General features: G+C 34.2%; 1 protein-coding gene across 2 annotated transcripts; it reads right to left on the bottom strand.

The window, feature by feature from the left end:
- On the bottom strand, nt 1–24,385 carry LOC132273722 (esterase-like). Of its 2 annotated transcripts, none has more exons than XM_059774768.1 (5): nt 24,032–24,385; nt 22,853–23,050; nt 2,526–2,695; nt 958–1,228; nt 1–468 (listed from the first exon to the last, which is right to left on the bottom strand). In XM_059774768.1, the coding sequence occupies exons 1-5, from the start codon at nt 24,288–24,290 to the stop codon at nt 26–28; spliced, it is 1,341 nt and encodes a 446-aa protein (XP_059630751.1). In that variant the 5' UTR covers nt 24,291–24,385; the 3' UTR covers nt 1–25. The 2 variants fall into 2 exon arrangements, with proteins under 2 accessions (XP_059630751.1, XP_059630752.1); XM_059774769.1 differs by having other exon boundaries at nt 22,853–22,963.
- Nucleotides 24,386–24,706: the final 321 nt, after the last annotated feature.

Raw genomic sequence — 24,706 nt, 5'->3', positions numbered from 1 at the left:
GTTGAAATTTATTTATTTATATTTGTTAAATACATACACACCCACAAATACCCAACCAAGGGCTCGAATGAATTTGCTTATTACATAAAAGAGATCTAACAAGTATAACAATAATATGGTATACATGTATATATATATATATATATATATATATATATATATATATATATGTAATAATTGTTTGTGTGCTTGTATAATTAGAATCTGAGTCTTCCAATTCCCTGTGGCAAACCATGTTCAGGGGAATGGGTAGATCTGAATAATTTCCAGTGGAGATATGATCAACAATAATCTTGTTAACTGCCTCAGTGTAGTGAACTCCATCCCAATTTATTCTCTTTGAGGGGTCTTTGCATGATCCCACAAAAATATCGCTTCCATTCACAGTCACAGTACTTCCACAGCCTGCATCGCTATAGTTATATTTCCCGCCATAGCCACAACAAGAAATAGTTGGATACGACAGTCCTGCAGTTTACAAAGAAAATAATCAATGTAAATTAATTAATACGTTACGCATACACACAAATGTTCATGTCATGCATTAGAGAGTTGAACAGCTCAAATTCAACTTGTTGAATGAAATTCATTTCAGGTTAATTAATCAAAGAGAAGTGCTAGATAGTCCCCAGTGCGGGGACGGTCCGACAACAATAGCCAATCACAATTTTCCAGTACTCTTGTGATTGGTTTTTAATCAGAAAAAAATATATATCTATGTGAAAAAAAAAACATTTGTTTTGATTTGTTAAAAACCAATTACGAAGTGTTAGGGAATTGTAACGGGACGACTATGACTAATTCTTCTCTTAAACAAACATATAACTTGGTCTGTTATTTGAAAAGACTTAAGAAAAAATTATATTTATTGTCAGAAGTGACAGTCACAACACTGTTGCTTGTCACAATTTCATTCATTTGTAATCGTTGAATTATTTAACATGAAACATAACGTACCATATTTTTGTGGATGACTGATGATATCATACTTGATGGTGTAGACATCTACATATGTGATTGCAGCTAAAGGAAGGTCTTTCCTCAGCTGAGCAACTGCCTCCTTCAATTTGTAATTGTAAAACTGAGATAACTGATTGAAAGGAATTGCACACCCTACACTGTCGTTTTGAGCCGCCGCCTCCGGATAATTCGTCAACATAGCGGGAAGGCAGCCCATGGGGTTGGTGTTCTGGACCCAAAATGATCTACCTCCCAACTTGTATACATCCTGAAATATCACAATCTCACAGTTATACCAATTCTAATATAATCTCAAATTTCTAATTTTCATTGGAAACAAAAAAATATTCTTAGAATACTCTATCCCGTGTGGAGGGACGCTTTGCACGGGGAGTTCAGAAATTAGTGGGGGCAAAAGCTCCGGATATCCCAAAAATATCCGACTTGCTTGGTTTATAATTCTCAAAACAGTTCTTAAGAATTTAGATAATAAGAAAACTATTTTAAGAGAACTATAAGAGAATGAGAATTAACATTAATTTACTATTTTTTTTGTTGGGCATGTTTGGTTTATAATTATAGAAATAGTTTTCTATTCTCAGAAAACTAAAAACAGTACAAAAAAAACTCAACTTGGTTCAGTTTTATGAAAACTGTTTTCTGAAAACTCAGTTATAAAAATATCTGTTTTCAGATAACAGACTTTTATTATTATTTGAATACCGTTCTCTGTTTTCTGAGTTTCTGAAAACTGTTTTTAGAGTTACAAACCAAGTGGGACATAACTGAGTTTTCAGAAAATTGAACCAAGTATAGTCTTTTATACAGTTTTCAGTTTTCAGAAAACTGTTCTCAGATTTACAAACCAAACAGGCCAACAAAGAAAATAGTAAATTAATGTTAATTCTCGCGAGATTCGTCATAATTACACATGCCTCTCTTCTTACTTGAAAAATTACACTGACTGGACTTCCCAATATACATAGGTTTGTAACAGGTTCCGCTTTTATTAAAGTTCAACACCAGTCAACAATGATTTTTGCTAACATTCAACAATTTGAGATTTCAGAATTAGCATTTAAAAATTACCAAAATTTTCCCTAGTAATTTTGATTTTGTTCAAGTCTTGTAAAATTGTTTAATTGAACTAAAATTTCATCTAGATCATAAGGGCAGAATCATATAAGTTCGTAACTCATTAATGGATCTTTTTTATTTTACATTCTTGTCAATAAACTTACACACCCTCATATGTTAACGAGGGGACTCAAACATTCCCCTTTCACTTTGAAAAATAGAAGAGATATCATTGAGTTCCGCTTGATAATAATTAATGCAGAATAGTGGGACGAATAAGAAAGAAATGCACTAACTACACACATGGCCATAGAAAATACATGATCTGGGATCATGTGGTTCAATCTCAAGGTATCAGTATCACGCAACAAAAAGTTAAATAAAATTGACATATTTAATTACGTAAAAGCTTGTGATTGACCGCAACCACATGATCCCATGTAATAATTTCTTGGCACATACCATCGTCCTTTTATAATGAAGATTACCTTGATAGCATTGGATAACCCATTGATTAGGGTTGGTATAGATGCATTGACTTCCTCTACGGTCCAATTAGCAGAAAGTTCCATAGCCATATCATTAACACCAATATCAAATGTATATAAAGCTTCCTCAAATGAGTCCTCTTCAGGCATTAGATCCTTGAATATCCCTCCTATTAACACAATCAAAATTCATATCAATATATCTTATGCCATATACATACATACGTACATATATATACATACATACATACATATATATGTTTGGTTGCACAGAATTGATTTGAACTAAATGTTCTCTATTTCTAATTTCAAGATATCAATTCTATGCAACTACATATAGCAAAAACTTTATTTAATTAGAACTGTGAAAATGAAACTAATAGTGTTATTTAATGCATAATGTTGGCCTTAAAGATCTTATCTAAAGGACAATCTAATTATTTTGATGATTACAAACCGTTAATGATGTTTAAGTACTAAGATCTTCATTGAGTGATGTATAGATGATCAATATTCAAGGGTAAACCTCAATGATGAGCTATAAAGTGTATTCCAAGCAATGGATACAAAGTGATGAGCTATAAAGACTATCCTGAGTATTCCAAGCAATGGATACAAAGTGATGAGCTATAAAGACTATCCCGAGCATTCCAAGCAATGGATACAAAGTATTAAAGTTGCAAGAAATCAAAGGCATATCCAATCAAAGAAAACTCAAACTACAATGATCATTCAAGCATTTCAAAGAAAGAAAGCAAGTCTTCATCAAGCCTAAACGATCACGGTCAAAGAATGAAGAAAATGATAGATAGAATGGTGAGAGCTTAGGACTTAATGTCAAAGTATATTTGAATACATTTTGAAGCACAAAATTATAGGATTATGCAAATTCATTCTAATTCTGTTTTCAAAAGCCTAAAGATTGCTCATGAACTTCATATATACATTCTCACATGAGCTACACATGATAGGAAGTATATAGGACAAAATTAAATCCATTTTTAGTCATACACAACAAAGGAGCCGCCTCCACGAAAAGTAGAGCAGGCTCTTTTCTGTCCAGTAGCCAAATTTTGGCTCAAGAAGCATACTTCCAGGAATAGAGCCACCTCCCATTTTGAGAGCCGCCTCCATGAGGTATGGAGCCACCTCCATAAGGCATGGAACCGCCTCACAAATGAAAGGGAACCGCCTTCCTTTAAACACAGAGCTGCTTCTCTTTGTGAGATTTGAATCCCAACGGGAATTTTTGCATTTAATGAACTCCAACCACCTTTAACAGCTATATTGAGCTCCAAAACTCTATAAATATAGATGGTTGGTCTACTGAACATTCACACCACTAAAAAGAGCATTCAAGAGTCATAAATATTCTCCTTTGAGCATTCATTCATATCACTTATCCTCTTATATCATCTTAGAGTTTGAGCTTATATCTACTCTAGTTGTAAACTGAATTTGTACAACTTTTCTTTGAGAGAGAAACAATCTTGTACTTTTATTTATATTGCTACAAACTTGTAAGGGTTGGTGTTACCCAAAGGAAGTCGAGGAGAAGAGTGTTCTCCTAGCAAGGACTTGCTTCATTTGAAGGTCTACTTTCCACCATTGAGGAGAAGGTCTAGTGAATTTGGGTAGTCTCAAAGGGGATCTTGAGCCGAGGAGTAGGAGTTTCTAAATCTCGTTAAATCACCGAGTCATTGTTTGTAATTTCTTATCCCTATCTCTTTTATACTTGTGATAGATATTGCTTATCTATCTCAGTTGATTATTACATGATAGTTAGCTAGAAATCATTTTTATAAATTGCGAAAATTGTCCATTGACTCTATTCACCACCCCTAGAGTTAATTAGTGGTTAACAATTAATATCAGAGCCTAATCTCTAGAGAAAGATTTAATCATCTTAGAAAATGATCATGGCCAATACTAATTTTTATTAAGATTGATAATCTAACAATAGACCTCCTTAGTTTGACGGAAATGACTATAACTATTGAAGAATCAAAATGAGAACATTCCTAATAGGCCTAGATATAGATGTTTGGAAAGCCACCGAACAAGGAGACCATATGTGATACCCCTCGATTCTAGAGCCACGGGTGATCAAGTCCGAGCATAGATCCGAGGGATATCAACTGTCAATATGTAAACAAGCATGAATAAAAACTGAATTAAGAATAAATTAATAATATGCTAAAAGAAATCTAAAATAAAAATCCTTAAACTTTAAATAATAAATTAATATAATTTAAATCCTTCAAATCCATATAACTCATGAATCCATCTAGTGGACCCCTAATAATTCCAACTGATAAAACGTTTACAAAATTAAAATCCAAAACTAAAGTAAGAAAGAAAATCCTATGTAGTCAGAAGAGTGAGAGTCTGTATCTGCATCAACACGATCAAGCTCTAAGCCTGGTACTGACGAACACCTGAAAAATAAGAGCGGGTCAGGCCCACATGCAAGTTCCAATCTATTACAATCCGTACATAAACCTGATACGCAGATACATCCTAAATAGCTCAACAATAGCTAAAGTAGTCCATATAGATATAAGTACACACTATAGGACATTCACCAGTCCAGTAGGTCTGTCTCAACCTGAATAGAGATACCATACAAATCACACATAATGTGGTCATGTGTACCTAGACCTACTAGGGAACAACACCTATGTCCAGTTATCCATCCTCGGCAATATACACATCCTAACCGTGATCAGGAGACTCAAGCTCGTACCACGGTACCATAAATATATATATAAATTCCTTCCTAAGATTGAAAAATAAAGCAACTATCCATTATATCGTTCAGCTGTTTTAGTTGACAAAACATGCATCCATGTAAGAGTTAACTGTTTTAGTTAATCCATTCCATATTTATAAATGGGTTAGAATTAACGTTTTGATCTAATCCATCCCTCCGTAAGTCACCGTCCCATACCGGTACATACAATGCAAATGATCCATAAATGATGCATAGTCAATTGAACATCAAATACATCCAGAGACAAACATAATAACAATCAAATATAGATAAGATCCTATTATACATTTAGTATATGATTATAATCATAGATCCTCATTTTAAATTGTTAAAGTAATGGCAAACAATTTAAACCCATCCATTTCCATATAATTGACAAAACAAAAATTATAACAGTTTAGCAATTAACAACCATAGCGCGACATAATGCTAAACAGAATTGTAACTAAACACATTATACCAGAATGCCAAAAACAATACGTCCATATTAGTCCATGTACTTTGCTAAAGCAACCCTAGCAATTAAATCATCCTCAATCCTTGACGACATGCAAATTAATATTCAAATTTCATAACGTCATTTAATCCCCAAATATAAACCCAGAGCATAATATATTGAGGCACAGAAGTATAAACTAAACACATTATATTTGAATGCCAAAACTACCTCCATACTAGCCCATTTAGTTTTCTAAAGCGAGACTAGCAGTTACAACTTCCACTACTCTTGACAGCATATAATTTAGTATCTAAATTTCATGATGTCTATAACTATAGTAGAAACCAACATTCCTGGGACTTAATAATGTTATATAAATCATTGATATAAAATCCCAAAATTACCTTTCAATTTAGTCTATTTAATTTGCTAAACAACTAGCAATTAAATCTTCCTCCTTCTTTGACAGCATGAATATTATTTTTTCTATATTTCATGATGTCCATTCCCATAGCCTACACCAATAAGCCTAGGTCTTTAATGTGTTATAAACATCATTTAAGAACACCCATCAAAGTTCAGCACTGCCTTTTAGCCCCTGGAGTAACAAAAATCACAAAAAAATCACGTACTGGGCACTTACAAAAATTGGAGCCGCCTCCAATTTTAAGTTGAGCCGGCTCCACCCACATTGAAACTGCCTCAACACTTTGTGGAGCCGGCTCCACTTCAATGGAGCCGCCTCCATTGAAGTGTGGAGCCGCCTCCACTTCCCCTGCCTCCGTTTTTCCTTCTCTACTTCCTCTGTGTTGCCTTCTTCGTGTCCGGCAAAGCCTCAGCCCTCTGTCCCACCTTTTGTTAAAGATTTCTAAGGTTTAAATTAAGTCCTAAAAATCCTAGAAACTTCTCCAACTCCAGAATGAATTACTTGACACAGGCTTAAACTATGAACGCAACAGTTTATGTTTTCTCCGTTTGTCTTCTTCGCGTCCGGCGAAGTTCAACCCTCCGTTGTAGAATTTTTTCTTACATTCCTAGGGTTCAATTCAAGTTCATTCAATCCTAGAAACTCCTCAAATTCTCTTGTGAAATTAATGACAAAAATTTAAAACAAAAACACAACAGTTCATAGTTTCAAAAACGAACAGGGGTCTAAACTTGTACAGAGACTTTATCATGCAAAAAACATCCATTTTAATAGTTAAATTAAATTCCTGGAGACTATATAGAATGCACAGAACACAAGTTTACAGAAATGAGATAGAATGAAACTGTGCTAAAAGATTCCGGTTTGAAATCTTCACCGCCGTCTATGGAGTTTTCGACGAACGGACGACTACCGGCAACCTTCCTACTGCTCGATCCAGTTCTATTCCACCATCAACCTCTTCCTTCCTCTGTGGCACACCTACAGTCTATAGCTGAAAGCTCTCTGTTTTTCCCCTCAAACCTCTCTGTTTCTCTCTTCTCTAATTTTCCTATATGTTTCTTCTCAAGATAATATGTCGTAAATAGAATTTGTAACCTAGCAGACCATCCTATCTTATATATATATATATAGGTTACTTTTAAACCCTAATCCTAAATCCAGCCCATTAATACGTCGGCTACCCTATTATACATAAATTAAACCCTAAACTTAATTATAAATACAACACACATAAATATTCTAAGCTACCAAAAATATACGTCAATTAAGTTACGAATAATTAAATAATTAAATCACAAATACACCAATTAAATTAAAACACATAAACCATTACAATTAAATAATTAAAGTAAAACAAATAAATAATTCACAATTAATCAATTATGCAAATAATAAAATAAATAACAATTTCAATTAAACACCTAGCCAGAAAATTACATCAAAGTGCACATAAAACAAATAAATAAATTTCAGTTATATCCTTTTGAGAATTAAATTAATCAATTAAAATGCGCATAAAATAAATAAATAAATTTCAGTTATATCTTTTTGAGAATTAGGGGTATTATATTCTTCCCCCTTAACAAAAGAAATTCCGTCCTCGGAATTCACGAAATTCTGAATTCTTTTATGTTAAATTCATTTCCATTCCGTTGTGGACTTTGCCTCTGGTTATGGGCTCCACTGAATTCGCACTCCTTTAAGACATTTTATGGTTCCATTAGTTAAGAAAACACCACAAACTACACATAGGTTGTTTTGCACCACAAATTATCCTTACCCAATAACTATACCAGGGTACCAATCCATAGTCCTCCAAGTGCCATAGAATATACGTACAAAATTCCCAGGCATACAACGCTTAACAAATTGGTAACGCTAAACTATAGGCTACTGCCTGACCTGAGAAACAAAATCCGTGAAAAGTCAATTTAATGTTTAAAACTAACTTTCCTCCAAACAGCACATTACTTCCTACACGGAAGACATTCCAACCAACCATTTCTTGATAAAACTCTACTGCACGAGTTCAACTATTTACAAAATCCAACTACCGCCTCCAAACCGCGCGTAGTCCTTTATAAAAGAGAGTATTTCTCTCTGATGTATCCTTTAAATAAAGTCAAGGTCTTATTATATAATCTTGCTTCCATTTCAGACCAACAAGTGAAAGAGCAGCACTACGTAGCATCCAAAACCCCAAACGTGGTCACACTAACCTCCTTGTGCCAATAATAGCACAGATAATAACCGAAAAGCGAAGTAACACTTTCAATTTCCCATTCACACTTAAGAGAAATATCCGAAACATATCCTCCATGATCAACAATAATAGTTTAATCAAAGTTCCCGTCTAGAAATGCGAAGAATAGTTGTTGTTCCAACATCTTCAGAAAATTCCTGTGACATAGCACCTTTTATCTACTATAATGAATAACCACTTGCAATGACTCTGTTATCAGTGCAATGTAGAACTGATAAGAAACTTCCAAGTAAATAGTACTAGAAGTAATATCCACCAGCGAACTTGCTCTATCCACCATACTTAATCCATAGAGAATTAAAATTCCAACCAATGTTGGTAATTTCGACCAACCATCCACTCCTTCCGAGTCCTACTCCCATTTTGACATAAGAAGTGGCTAAAACCTCCAATGACATCCAAGTATCAATCTTCCATCTTGCTAACCAGGGTCAGGTCCAACACTCCAAGTTGACCTTTCCAATTTCCTTAGTAATAGCAAGTGTTATGTTCACACATGCTAAAACTCAACTAATTTCGCACTAATCACCGAAGGTTCAATTACCAAATCGGTTGATAAGATTAGCATCCTCCTAATAACTTCCACCAGACGAAACTTAATGCAAAGTGTGAATCACCACATCCATCCATCTAAGCCGCCTCGTGAGCCGTGCTATTTGTATGAACTGATATCTTACCAGTTCCAAATAGACAAAAAGAAACTGATATAATTTTATCAGTCAACCTATATCCCAACCAGAATCCCAACCCTTGCATAAAATCAGAAATCTCTCATCCAGATTTGTGGAAACTACTCTGTCAGTCCTGCTCTAGCCTAAGAATTGCCCCAAGGATCTAATGTTTTCTGACGGTCCTTCTAGATTACCTAATAGATATCAGACAGTGAGACAAATCACTATGTCCCTCTTCCTACCTGCTGTCCCAACATCTGCTTCCTTTTTCAAAGCATCATGTTTCCTCCAAGACCCATTAAGAACTAAGAGTTATGAACCTCAATCCTTACATCCTCCTTCGATTTTGTCCAACTTCAAATGCATCTGGAATCTTTTCAGCCTCCAATTAGTCAACAGTTTCTGAGCAACAACTATTTATTGCGAATTGTGACCCTAAAAAAAAAAAATTCCACCTTATTTATGCCAATGAAGAGACTTTGCTTCATCCTCAATATGCAACTCCGGTAACTCCTCCTACCGACACACCCTCATGAACCAAATTCTTGATTAAGGATAGACCGATGAATAGTTAATCCGTCTACTATCCTCAGTCGATGTCGTTCCAATTAGTACTTAAACCAGTACAAAATCCTCTTGCTGACTTGGGAACACCTGTATAAAACTTCTGAAAAGATATTCAGCTAAGTCAGTTCCTCTGGTAAATCATCGTGGCTTTACAGTTTATCAAATGAATTTATATCATTTGACTCGAACTGCTGGTCTACTTACCCTATCCTGAAAGCGTACTATAACCTCGCATAACTTGGTTCATCAGATTGGCTAAAAGTTGGTATACCTACCAAATCCCATGACCACATGCCCAAAATCCTAGCGTAATTAACGTTATTCCTCCAAAACGGTAGTTGACTGACCACTCACTTGTGTCCCCAACTAAACCGTTTTCCCATTCCAGACTAATTAACAAAAACGAAACACATAAAGCACACACAATAGAACCCTACGTAAAACATCGTTCCTCCTAGTAAAGAAAATCTCTTTTAGAAATCAACTTTACCCGATTAGTTCACATTCTCCTTTTCCAGTTCCAGAGGTAATCATCCAACCTCGAAATCTAAGCTCAAACCATAGCTCAAAACAACATCCATTTGCCTCAGAAAATTCCAAAGGCTTAACCGTCAACATCCTTATACACGGAATGCAACCCGCTAATGTATCTGTATTAAGCAACTTAGATTGTCACAACCTAATCCCCCTACTCCCCGAAACGTGCTATATAATCTTTGCTGAATTCTATAAGAACTCCATCTGATCCTAAACTCCTGAAGAGTTCTCTTTCTCTACCTCGTTTAAAGGTAATACGGAAGGTTAACTATATGTAAGTCGATCCCTACCAACTCCACCAACATCAGTCACTTTTCTGTTAGTGAACACAAGTGATCAATATGCGATCCCTGATTATCAAAATTCAATACCCTCTTTCTTAGGTATGTTGAAAAACTCCTCCACTAGAATCCTCTTCGGACTCCTATTCCTCGGTTGTTTCCTTTAGGAGAACAACTGAAATCGTGTTGGTCCCTTTATACGGTGACCTAAAACACACTCCTAAATTCCTCCTTGGCTTATACTTCTAAAAGTAGCGCCAACCGAAACTAAACCTTCGATTCCAAGTTCTGCTTCTGATAAAGAACTCGATAACGTACTCCTCAACTCTGTCAGGTCTGATTCGCTGTCGCCGCGGACCCTATCCTTCTTCTAGTGTCAACCATTCCATAATTATGGAATATAATTGACATCAGCTGCTCCTCCTAACGAACCATAAAAGAGTACTACGAATCCTAATATTGCTCTAAGTTTGTTTAAGAGACGCAATGCGGAAGACTTCTAATGAAAGACACTCATAAGGACACTAGAACCTGGAGTGCTCTGATACCAACTGTGATACCCCTCAATTCTAGAGCCACGGGTGATCAAGTCTGAGCATAGATCCGAGGGATATCAACTGTCAATATGTAAACAAGCAGGAATAAAAACTGAATTAAGAATAAATTAATAATACGCTGAAAGAAATCTAAAATAAAAATCCTTAAACTTTAAATAATAAATTAATATAATTTAAATCCTTCAAATCCATACAACTCGGGAATCCATCTAGTGGACCCCTAATAATTCCAACTGATAAAACGTTTACAAAGTTAAAATCCAAAACTAAAGTAAGAAAGAAAATCCTATGTAGTCGGAAGAGTGAGAGTCTGTATCTACATCAACACGATCAAGCTCTAAGCCTGGTATTGACGAACACCTGAAAAATAAGAGCGGGTCAGGCCCACATGCAAGTTCCAATCTACTACAATCCGTACATAAACCCGATACGTAAATACATCCTAAATAGCTCAACAATAGCTAAAGTAGTCCATATAGATATAAGTACACACTACAAGACGTTTGCTAGTCCAGTAGGTCTGTCTCAGCCTAAGTAGAGATACCATGCAAATCACACTTAATGTGGTCATGTGTACCTAGACCTACCAGGGAACAACACCGATGTCCAGTTATCCATCCTATGAGATATACACACCCTAACCATGATCAGGAGACTCAAGCTCGTACCACGGTACCATAAATATATATATAAATTCCTTCCTAAGATTGAAAAATAAAGCAACCATCCATTATGTCGTTCAACTGTTTTAGTTGACAGGACATGCATCCATGTAGGAGTTAACTGTTTTAGTTAATCCATTCCATATGTATGAATGGGTTAGAATTAGCGTTTTGATCTAATCCATCCCTCTGTAAGTCACCGTCCCATACCGGTACATACAATGCAAATGATCCATAAATGATGCACAGTCAATTGAACATCAAATACATCCAGAGACAAACATAATAGCAATCAAATATAGACAAGATCCTATTATGCATCTAGTATATGAGTATAATCATAAATCCTCATTTTAAATTGTTAAAGTAATGGCAAACAATTTAAACCCATCCATTTCCATATAATTGACAGAACAAAAATTATAACAGTTCAGCAATTAACAACCATAGCACGACATAATGCTAAATAGAATTGTAACTAAACACATTATACCAGAATGCCAAAAACAATATGTCCATATTAGTCCATGTACTTTGCTAAAGCAACCCTAGCAATTAAATCCTCCTCAATCCTTGACGACATGCAAATTAATATTCAAATTTCATAACGTCATTTAATCCTCAAATATAAACCCAGAGTATAATATATTGAGGCACAGAAGTATAAACTAAACACATTATATTTGAATGCCAAAACTACCTCCATACTAGCCCATTTAGTTTTCTAAAGCGAAACTAGAAGTTACAACTTCCACTACTCCTGACAGCATATAATTTAGTATCTAAATTTCATGATGTCTATAACTATAGTAGAAACCAACATTCTTGGGACTTAATAATGTTATATAAATCATTGATATAAAATCCCAAAATTACCTTCCAATTCAGTCTATTTAATTTGCTAAACAACTAGCAATTAAATCTTCCTCCTTCTTTGATAGCATGAATATTATTTTTTCTATATTTCATGATGTCCATTCCCATAGCCTACACCAATAAGCCTAGGTCTTTAATGTGTTATAAACATCATTTAAGAACCCCCATCAAAGTTCAGCACTGCCTTTTAGCCCCTGGAGTAACAAAAGTCACAAAAAAATCACGTACTGGGCACTTACAAAAATTGGAGCCACCTCCAATTTTAAGTTGAGCCGGCTCCACCCACATTGGAGCCGCCTTAACACTTTGTGGAGCCAGCTCCACTTCAATGGAGCCGCCTCCATTGAAGTGTGGAGCCGCCTCCACTTCCCCTGCCTCCGTTTTTCGTTCTCTTCTTCCTCTGTGTTGCCTTCTTCATGTCCGGCAAAGCCTCAGCCCTCTGTCCCACCTTTTGTTAAAGATTTCTAAGGTTCAAATTAAGTCCTAACAATCCTAGAAACTTTTCTAACTCCAAAATGAATTACTTGACATAGGCTTAAACTATGAACGCAACAGTTTATGTTTTCTCCGTTTGTCTTCTTCGCGCCGGCGAAGTTCAACCCTCCATTCTAGAATGTTTTTCTTACATTCCTAGGGTTCAATTCAAGTTCATTCAATCCTAGAAACTCCTCAAATTCTCTTGTGAAATTAATGACAAAAATTTAAAACAAAAACACAACAGTTCATAGTTTCAAAAACGAACAGGGGTCTAAACTTGTATAGAGACTTTATCATGCATAAAACATCCGTTTTAATAGTTAAATTAAATTCCTGGAGACTATATAGAATGCACAGAACACAATTTTACAGGAAGGAGATAAAATGAAACTTGCCTTAAGATTCCGGTTTGAAATCTTCACCGCCGTCTATGGAGTTTCCGATGAATGGACGACTACTGGCAACCTTCCTACTGCTCGATCCAGTTCTATTCCACCATCAACCTCTTCCTTCCTCTGTGGCACAACTACAGTCTATAGCTGAAAGCTCTCTGTTTTTCCCCTCAAACCTCTCTGTTTCTCTCTTCTCTAGTTTTCCTCTATGTTTCTTCTCAAGATAATATGTCGTGAATAGGATTTGTAACCTATCAGACCATCATGTCTTATATATATATATATATATATAGGTTCCTTCTAAACCCTAATCCTAAATCCAGCCCATTAATACGTCGGCTACCCTATTATACATAAATTAAACCCTAAACTTAATTATAAATATAACACACATAAATATTCTAAGCTACCAAAAATATACGTCAATTAAGTTACGAATAATCAAATAATTAAATCACAAATACACCAATTAAATTAAAACACATAAACCATTACAATTAAATAATTAAAGTAAAACAAATAAATAATTCACAATTAATCAATTATGCAAATAATAAAATAAATGACAATTTCAATTAAACACCTAGCCAGAAAATTACATCAAAGTGCACATAAAACAAATAAATAAATTCCAATTATATCCTTTTGAGAATTAAATTAATCAATTAAAATGCACATAAAACAAACAAATAAATTTCAGTTATATCCTTTTGAAAATTAGGGGTATTACACCATATTCCAACCAAAATTGTTAATGGTAAAAAAGTTCCAACAACCGATATTGAATGGACCCTCAAATCTCTATTGTACAATGCAATGTTAAGGCTATCACCAATCTCTATTGTACCTTAAGCAAAGACAAATTCAATAAAGTTTCGGATTGCGAAATGGCCAAAGAAATTTGGGATAAACTTGAAGTTACCTTTATAGGTACTAGTCATGTTAAGGAATTTAAAATGAACATGCTTGTCCATAAATATGAACTCTTTACCATGAACAACAAGGAAACTATTAGCAAAATGTATTCTCGTTTTACTAACATTGTGAATCCTTTGAAGGCTCTTGGAAAGTCATATACATCGTCCGACAATGTGAGAAAAATTCTTAGGTCCTTGCCTAAGAATTGGGAAGCCAAGACAACCACCATCCAAGAGGCTAATGATCTCAACACACTTCCTATAGATGAACTCATTGGTTCCTTGATGGCTTACGAGTTAGAAATGAATGATAGAGATGAAGACAAAGAAATTCAAAAGAAAGATCTAACTTTTCAAGCTACTACCAAAGAGGTCACAATTGATAAAACTCTTAATGATAGAGAAGAAGAAGAAATTGCTCTCATCACCAAAACCGTGAGAAAAGTCCTTCAAATGAAGAAATATCAAAAGAGTAACAACTTCAAAAGAAATGGTTCATCAAGTGAGCAAGGGAAAAGAGAAGTGCTTACTTATTTTCATTGTGGAAAACCGAGACATTTCAAATCTAATTGTTATGCTTACAAAAACGAAAAGGAACGGAAAAAGAAAGCTAAAGTCATGCGGGCTATTTGGGAGGATGATGATTCAAATGGATCCGAAAGTGACGATGAACTCAATGAATTGGTCAATCTTTGTCTCATGGACGATGAAGGTGAGGTAAATTCTAATCATAACTCATTTGATTTAGAAACTACTTATAATGTAATGGTTGATGCGCATAATTACTTGTTAAATGTTTTTAAAGAATTATATGATGAATTAGGTACGATGGTTCAAAAATGTGCTAGTCTTAGAAGAGAAAAATTTATCATCTCTTAAAATCTTGAAAATCTCAACTTGAAAATGAAACTTTGAAAAAGGAAAAGGAATTAGCTAAAGAATTGACATTAATTGATTTAATTTCTAAAAATGAATCATTGAAAGTTATTATTGAAGATCAAATTGAGATTTTAGCCAAATTCACAAAAGAAAGAAAGAATTTGAGCCTCATGCTTGGAAAGCAAAGAAATGTTTATGCTAAGGATGGGCTTGGATATGATCCTCACAACAAAGATTCTTATTTGTTGAAAAAGAGAAAGCATTTGAATAATTATTTTGTTAAAAATTCCTCTCTAAGTTCAAAATGCTATTATTATAAAAAGTTAGGACATAAGATTAATAATTATCCTATTAGGCCATGCATGACAAAAGAAATTTGGGTTATTAAAGGAACATATGTGTCTCTTTCTAACTCTCATGGATCCAAGAAAATGTGGGTACCAAAAGAAGATTACTCAAATTTCTTTTGTAGGTTTACTTGAAGATTTCATATTCATCCAAGTACAAATGGTTCCTTGATAATGGATGCTCAAGACATATGACGGGAGATCAATCAAAATTTCTTTCCATCAAACCTCATAAAGGAGGAAGTGTTACATTTGGACACAATGAAAAAGGCAAAGTCGTTGGCATTGGAATTATTGGTATCTCCTCTTCCTTATCTGTTGATGATGTTTTACTTGTTAAAGGATTAAAACATAACTTGTTTAGTATTAGCCAACTATGTGATAAATGATATAATGCGTTTTTTAAATCGGATAAATGTATTGTCAAAAAGGATAATAATGAAGTATTTCATGCTCTTAGAAATGGTAATTTGTATACTTTGCTTTTGTGTGAATTACATGATCAAAATGTTAAATGCCTTATGTCTTTAAATGAAAATAGTTGGTTGTGGCATAGAAGGTTAGGTTATGCTAGTATGAATTTGATTTCGAAACTATCTAAAAATGAATTCATCAAAGACCTCCTAAAAACTATTTTTAAAAAAAAAAAAACTTGTAGCGCATACCAAATAGGAAAACAAATCAAGTCATCATTCAAAAGGAAAAAGGACATAACGACTACAAGACCACTTGAATTAATTCATATGGACTTATTTGGTCCAGAGAGAATAGCTAGTCTCGGAGGAAAACTCTATGCATTTGTCATTGTTGATGATTACTTTAGATTCACTTGGGTATTTTTTCTTACACATAAAAATGAGGCTCATACAATCTTTGCTAAATTTTGTAAAAGAGTCGAGAACAAAAAAAAAAAGTGTAAGACTAAAACAATTAGAGGTGATAGAGGAAGAGAGTTTGAAAACCAAGATGTAGAAAGATTTTGTAATGAAAATGGATACAATCATAATCTTTCGGCTCCTAGAACTCCTCAAAAAAATAGAATTGTTGAAAGGAAAAATATATCTCTCCAAGAAATGGTTAGGACTATGTTGAATGAACGTAAGTCTCCTAAAACTCCTTCGGCCGAAGCCGTTAGTACCTCAGGCTATGTCATAAATAGAGTCATCATTAGAAAATTTCTTAATAAGACTCCTTATGAACTTTGGAACAAAAGGAAGCCAAATATTTGTTATTTTAAAGTTTTTGGGTGTAAATGTTTCGTGGTAAATGACAAAGATAATCTGGAAAATTAAACCTAAATTAGATGAAGGTATTTTCCTGTGATATTCTTCTTGTAGCAAAGTATTTAGAGTGTTTAACAAAAGAACACTTGTGGTTGTGGAATCTATACATGTTGTATTCGATGAATTACCATTGCTCCCTCTTAGATGTTCATTGGATGATAATAAGGATGTGATTAAGAGTGAAAAGAACATTGAAAATCTTGAATTAAAAGATACATCTCTTGAAGATCTCTCCAAAGATAATCCAAAAGAAAGTCACTCTCATAAGGACACACTTCCTAAGGTTTGGAAGCAAGTGCTTAATCATCCAATCAATCAAATTATTGACGATCCTTCCAAGGGGTAAGCACTAGATCTCAAATTAGTAATATATGCAATTATGTGGCTTTTGTTTCCCAACTTGAACCAAAAAATATTCATGAAGCTGAAAATGATGAGTCTTGGCTCTTGACCATGCAATAAGAACTCAACCAATTTGAAAAAAATGAGGTTTGGAAATTGGTTCCAAGACCTAAAGATAAGACCATCATTGGCACAAAGTGGGTATTTAGAAATAAAAATGATGAATCGGGAATAATTGTGAGATACATGACAAGACTTGTTGCTCAAGGCTATAATCAAGAAGAAAGAATTGATTATGAGTAAACCTTTTTTCCCGTAGCTAGACTTGAAGCTATATGAATGCTCATTGCATTTGCATCCCATAAGAACTTTAAGTTATATCAAATGAATGTAAAAAGTGCTTTCCTAAATGGTTTCATTGAAGAAGAAGTGTATGTAGAACAACCACCGGGCTTTGAAAGCTATAATAGTCTAAACCATATTTACAAATTGTCAAAAGCATTGTATGGTTTGAAACAAGCTCCAAAATTTTGGTATGAAAGACTAAGTTATTTTTTACTTGACAATGGTTTTATTAAAGGAAAAATTGACAATACTTTTTTTTCTAAAACCATTGATAGCAACTTGTTGGTCATTCAAATTTACGTTGATGATATTATCTTTGGATCAACCAATAGTGTGTTTTATGAAAAGTTTGCCTCTAGCATGCAAAATGAGTTTGAAATAAGCATGATAAATGAACTTACCTTCTTCTTAGGATTGCAAATCAAACAAACACTTAATGTTATTTTCATTTGCCAATCTAAGTATATTAAAGATTTGCTAAACAAATTAGACTTAGAGGAAGTCAAACATGCCAATACTCCAATGAGCTCATCTTTGAAACTTGACAAAGATGAAAAGGGCATTAATGTGGATATTAAAAAGTATAAAGGTATGATTGGTAGTCTCTTGAATTTAATCGCAAATAGACCGGATATCATGTTTAGTGTATGCTTATATGTTAGATTTCAATCATGTCCTAAGGAATCTAATCTATGTGTCATTAAATGCATTTTTCGTTACTTAAGTTATACCATATTTTTAGGACTTTGGTAACCTAGGCATACCTCATTTGAACTTGTTGGTTACTTGGATGCGGGTTTTGGAGGATGCAAAGTTGATAGAAAAAGTACTAGTGGGACTTTCATTTCATTGGATAATCATTAGTGTCTTGGTCTTGCAAGAAACAAAACTCTATAGCTCTATCAACGGTAGAAGTCAAATATATAGCGATCGGAAGTTGTTGCGCTCAATCGCTTTACAGTAAGCAATAACTTGAGGATTTTGGACTCTATTACAATCATATTCCAATTATGTGCGATAGCACAAGTGCAATATACATTTCTAAAAATCTTATTTAGCACTCAAAGACAAAACATATAGAAATTTGGTACCATTTTCTTAAGGATCATGTTTCTAAGGGCAACATTGAACTTGTATTTGTCAATACTGAAAAACAATTAGCTGATATCTTCACTAAACCACTCCAAGAGGATAGATTTTGCCTATTAAGAAGAGAAATTGGAATGACCACAGAATAAGAAATAATGTGCTGAAGCAAGCAGCAGCAGAGCTGGCTCTATACAACATAGAGCCGCCTCTATAAAGGAACAGAGCCAGCTCTATACAAGGGAAAACCGACTCAGTAAAGGAAAGAGCCGACTCCATAATAGGAAGAGCCGGCTCCATGCCTATTAGTGTTTTCCTACTCTCAGGATCTTTTTAATATAGAAGATAAAGCTGACTCCACACAAAGGAGAGTCGGCTCCCCACCTAGAATATATCTTATAAACTCTCGGTATGTCTCATTTAGGGCATTTCTATTAGAATTTCAGAGACCAAACCTCTAGGGTGACTTCATCTGTGCTTTGGGGTCTTTTACTAGTAAGATTACGTCATCAAATTCAGTCCTTAATTCATGAATTCTTGCTCCTAATTTACATTTTCAGTCAGTTATTCCTAAGTTCATTTCACCTAGTCTCATCATTCACTAAACTCATGTGTGCACCGAATATCTCTCTTCCTCAAAAATGTTTGGTTCATCCTCTCTGGTAAGAATCTATTATTTATTCTTTTAAATTCGTGCCTTTATGATGTTCCTAGTCACCATTATTTAAGCATGATTCTATCTTTGCACTCTATGTCAAATTCTTCTCTATCAAACCCTCATAACCGTAGATATATCATGTAGTGATTTAAACACAAATTTTGGGTTTGTATTGTGAATTTGTGCACTGAATTGTGGGTTTTATTGTATTTTAATTGAATTTTTATTTTGAGTGTCCTTTGTGCATTCTCAATCAAAACTCTTTTTAATCCAAACCCTAGAATCCATGGCTTCCTCTTCACTTAGGAGAAACCCTCCTCGTTCTCGTGCCCAACGTACTCAAGATCGTGAATTCGGCCTTAGTGAACCAAATCCTCCTCCAAGACCCATTCAAATATCTGCAACTATATTGTATAGAAACCCTACATATAAGAGGTTGTATAAGAAAATATTTCTCTATAGGAAAGTAGCCAAAGGGAAAGTTCTGTCACACACAATATGTAACGACCTCAACATCAACACCAACAAGCTCTTTGATGCTATTGGCCTTGGTGCATTTGTTAGGATGGACAACAAATATTATCCCAAACTTGTGAAACTGTTCTACACGCTCTTTGAAAAAATGCTCGGTGTAGAGAAATTACAGTGCTTTGTGGTTGGAGTAGAATTCCACCTTGATGTTAGCGGCATTGCATGAAATATTCATCTTATGGATGGAATTTAATTATACTCACCCCACAAATAGTATAATGGGGAAGATTTTGACAAACTAGCAGCAATTCAACAAATGAGCTATGATTCCCACACTACCAACACAAAAGAGATAAAAGCCAAGCAATTGACAATGGAAGCTCGCCTAATCCACAAAATCATCACATACTCCATTCTTTCGAAATTCGGCAATCGCTCCAAAATCTCTCAAATGGAAGTCTTTTTGATTTGGTATGTCTTGAATGGAGAATACTTTGATTTGGTATACATCATCTTTCATCCCTTGTATGCGTGTAAGAATAAGAAAAATGTCCCCCTATACTATGCCATGGTTCTCACTCACATCTTCATCCATAAGGGAATTGCGCTTGATGATGGCGAATCAGTCGAACAAGGACCAAAAGATATACTCATTGCCACAAATCTTGAGATGATGGGGCTGAAAAGGGACACAAATAATGTGTGGTATTATCCCAGGAAAAGAAGGATGGAAGAGGCTAGGGCTAGAGGAGAAGAGATTGATGATATTGATGATGGGGAAAAAGAAAATAAAAGTGATGATGGTGCTGAAAATGAGTCAATAGACTTAGGGCTCAAAACTCCTCTTAATAATCCAGCTAAAGATCGTTCCAATCGTGACCTCTTGTTAGAAATCCTTGATGTTTCTCGTCAAAACCAAGTTACTCTTGCAAGTCAACATAAACAAATTGGCGATGTGATCACTGCCATTGGAGATATTCATGTTAATCTCCGAGAAATGCGACGCACACATGGTCTTCCTCCTCCTTAGGACAGTAGCAACCCTTTAAAATCTATGTTGTGCACTACATTTCTATATATGCTTTCGAGAAGCATCTTTTTAGTTGTATTTTGCTTATGTCATTTCCTTTTAAGGTGTTTCTTTTTATTTATGTTTTTGTCTATCGAATGGCATTTGTTGTCACCATTCTCATGATGTATTGAAATATGCCATCTATAAAATGAAAATTTGTTTTCAATGTCTCTTTATATGCTTTATCTCTCATTTTTCTTATATTTATGCTCTATTATTTCATGGTATGGCAAGCAAATACTTTGTCCTCCTACCTTTTTGAGATGATAAAGGGGGAGAAATATGAGTGTATTAATGATGTGTGATTCATTATGCTTATGCGTATATTATCTTTCAATTATATATTTTGATAGACGCATATTGATAAGGGAAGACTTATAGAAATGTTGTGAAGTTTAAATGCACATAAATATCTAAAATATTTGTTGAAAAATCAATCATGCTATTATATTCAAAATATGCATATCAATAGGGGGAGCATTCTTCCAAATGTTACTCCACTTGATCATAAACATATCAATGTTTTGTCACCATCAAAAAGGGGAAGATTATTGGCCTTAAAGATCTTACCTAAAGGACAATCTAATTGTTTTGATGATTGCAAACCATTAATGATGTTTAAGTACTAATATCTTCATTGAGTGATGTATAGATGATCATTATTCAAGGGTAAACCTCAATGATGAGCTACAAAGTCTACTCCAAGCAATGGATACAAAGTGATGAGCTATAAAGACTATCCCGAGCATTCTAAGCAATGGATACAAAATAGCCTTAAAATTGCAAGAAATCAAAGGCATATCCAATCAAAGAAAACTCGGATTACAATGATCATCCAAGCATTTCAAAGAAAGAAAGTAAGTCTTTATCAAGCCTAAACGATCATGGACAAAGAATGAAGAAAATGGTAGATAGAATGGTGAGAGCTTAGGACCAAATGTCAAAGTATATTTGAATACATTTTGAAGCTCAAAATTATAGGATCATGCATATTCACTCTAATTCTGGTTTCAAAAGCCTAAAGATTGTTCATGAATTTCATATATACATTCTCACATAAGCTACACATGATAAGAAGTATATAGGACAAAGTTAAATCCATTTTTAGTCATACACAACAAAGGAGCCATCTCCATGAAAAGTATAGCAGGCTCTTTTCTGTCCAGTAACCAAATTTTGGCCCAAGAAAGCATACTTCCATGAATAGAGTCACCTCCCATTTTGGGAGCCGCCTCCATGAGGTATGGAGCCGCCTCCATGAGGCATGGAGCCGCCTCACAAATGAAAGGGAGCCGCCCCATTTAAACATAGAGCCACCTCTCTCTGTGAGATTTGAATCCCAACGGGACTTTTTGCATTTAATGAACTCCAACCACCTCTAACAGCTATATTGAGCTCCAAAACTCTATAAATATAGATGATTGGTCTGCTGAACATTCACACCACTTGAAAGAGTATTCAAGAGCCATAAATATTCTCCTTTGAGCATTCATTCATATCACTTATCTTTTATATCATCTTAGAGTTTGAGCTTCATTTATATTCATATCTACTTTATTTGTGAGCTGAATTTGTACAACTTTTCTTTGAGAAAGAAACAATCTTGTACTTTCATTTATATTACTACAAACTTGTAAGGGTTGGTGTGACCCAGAAAGAAGTCTAGGAAAAGGGTGTTCTCTTAGCACGGAAGAGAAGTAAGGACTTGCTTCATTTGAAGGTTTGCTCTCCACCATTAAGGAGAAGCTCTAGTGAATTTGGGAAGTCTCAAAGAGGATCTTGAGCCAAGGAGTAGGAGTTTCCAAACCTCGCTAAATCACCGAGTCATTGTTTGCAATTTCTTATCCCTATCTCTTTTATACTTGTGCTATATATTGCTTATCTATCTCAATTGATTATTACATGATAGTTAGCTAGAAATCATTTTTATAAATTACGAAAATTGGTCATTGACTCTATTCACCCCCCTCTAGAGTCAATTAGTGGTTAACACATAACTTACCCGATTTCTTGATAAATTGTGATCTGTTTATGAACTGCTCGAATTGTCCAACCTGCACATCTAAGTAAACGGGGCTGTAATAGCGAAATAACGGCTGTGTGATTGTTGCTCCTGCAATGGCGAAATTCGCTCCATGTGTGTAATTGGTTCCCAAAGAATTGAGATAGGCATCCAGAAAAGGAAGACCTAAACGTGAAGCTACAAATGCACAATTTTTGGATCAATGAATGGAGCAAAATTTTTGTTATACTAATAATAGAGGAGTTGTTTAATTTCAAGTCAATTTAAAAAGGCTAATAATTCAAATAAAAGTCCACGGATTCTAGCTCTCTCTAATTGATACAATAATTGAACATTAGTCGAGATGCTATGATCGTTAGAATCCCTCTTAAGAGTAGTATTATGAGTATGTGTGCGTTTTCAAGAATATATATATAATTTTTAAAATAGTAACATTATTTATTTTATGATCTCCGTATTTATTTTTTATTAGCTCTATGTATCTGTAAAATCGTTTTTCTATCTCTCAATAGGTGACACACAATATCTATTCAACTTTTATTGGGCAAGTGTAGATCCAATGAAATTAACATTTATATTTATTCTGTGTATATCTTAGCTATCCCTTACTGTTATTTTGATAAAAGGTTTATATAGAATGGATAATTTTGGAAAATCCCTGCTAAAATGAGTGCTCATGGAATTTCTTGTACCTACCAGTCTTCCACTACAGTTTTCACAAATGAACATGACTAGTAGCATTCTGAACCATCGGTACATGATAATTAATAATAATATAATTAAAATTAGGGTTAAGGTAGGAAAAATTATTAGATGGTATGTCTAATAAAAAGTTCCCACTAAAAAAATTTGGCTCATTAATGTTCAAGTAATTTGAAAGTCGAATTCATCCTATTGTTCAAAGTGAGTGGGAGTGACACCGCCCTGACATCATTACATCGTAATATCACCTCTTAAGTAAATTTCATCGAATGTGTCCGACTCTAAAACTTTATATCATTATTCTCTGATATGTAAGATATTATAAAAATAAAAACAAAAAAATAAAAATAAAAATAAAAATTATTGAGCATGAGTTATGATTGCAGTGGACTACCAAATAAATTATGAGTCAAAACTAAGTGACAGGTAAACAAAAAGTGAGGTCCTAATGCATACCAATGAAATCGATAATAAGCCGTCCATCGGAAAACCTCCCGTTTGGCATGTGAAAGAAGGTTTCCCCATATGGTGGAGGGTTCCATTCAAAGGTTGCTGCCAGTCCACCGGTGTCCGAATTGGAGTCGCCGAAGTTGAAAATGGCCGGAAAATCACAAGTATCGTCAGCAAAAACAGGGTTGAGGACAGTGGCATAACACAGAAGCATGCAAAAACAAGAGAGAGTAAAGGCAGGTTTGATCATCTTTAGACACTTCATGTTGTGGAAGAGAACATGTATGCTGAAGCCAGAGATAGTAATTCTGCTTATTTAGTGTGACAAAAGGTAAGACTTTTCAATTGCATCAATAAGAAGAAATATATATATGTATATATATATATATATGTATATATATATTTTAAAATGTTAAAAGCATGGAAAGGGTTCCTTTGACTTGTATTATATTTTTAAATTTACAATTTTTTTTTTCTTTTACCGTGTTATATATGTATAAATGTTTATTCTTTTATTGTAATTTATTTGTATTAATTGATTTAGTAAAACTATATCATTATTAAATTTTTAAATAAAAACAGTGACTTCAAATTTATAAATAAATTATTACTCATGTTAAATAGTCTTTAAAAATTCAATAAAATTTACTAAAAATGAATAAATAATTACTCGTGTGATTA

Source organism: Cornus florida, unplaced genomic scaffold (assembly GCF_030987335.1).
Source record: "Cornus florida cultivar Cherokee Brave unplaced genomic scaffold, ASM3098733v1 CherokeeBrave_3.0.0_Hap2_Chr09, whole genome shotgun sequence".
In the NCBI taxonomy this organism is placed as follows: Eukaryota; Viridiplantae; Streptophyta; class Magnoliopsida; order Cornales; family Cornaceae; genus Cornus; species Cornus florida.
This window is presented reverse-complemented; position numbering and strand designations above follow the sequence as displayed.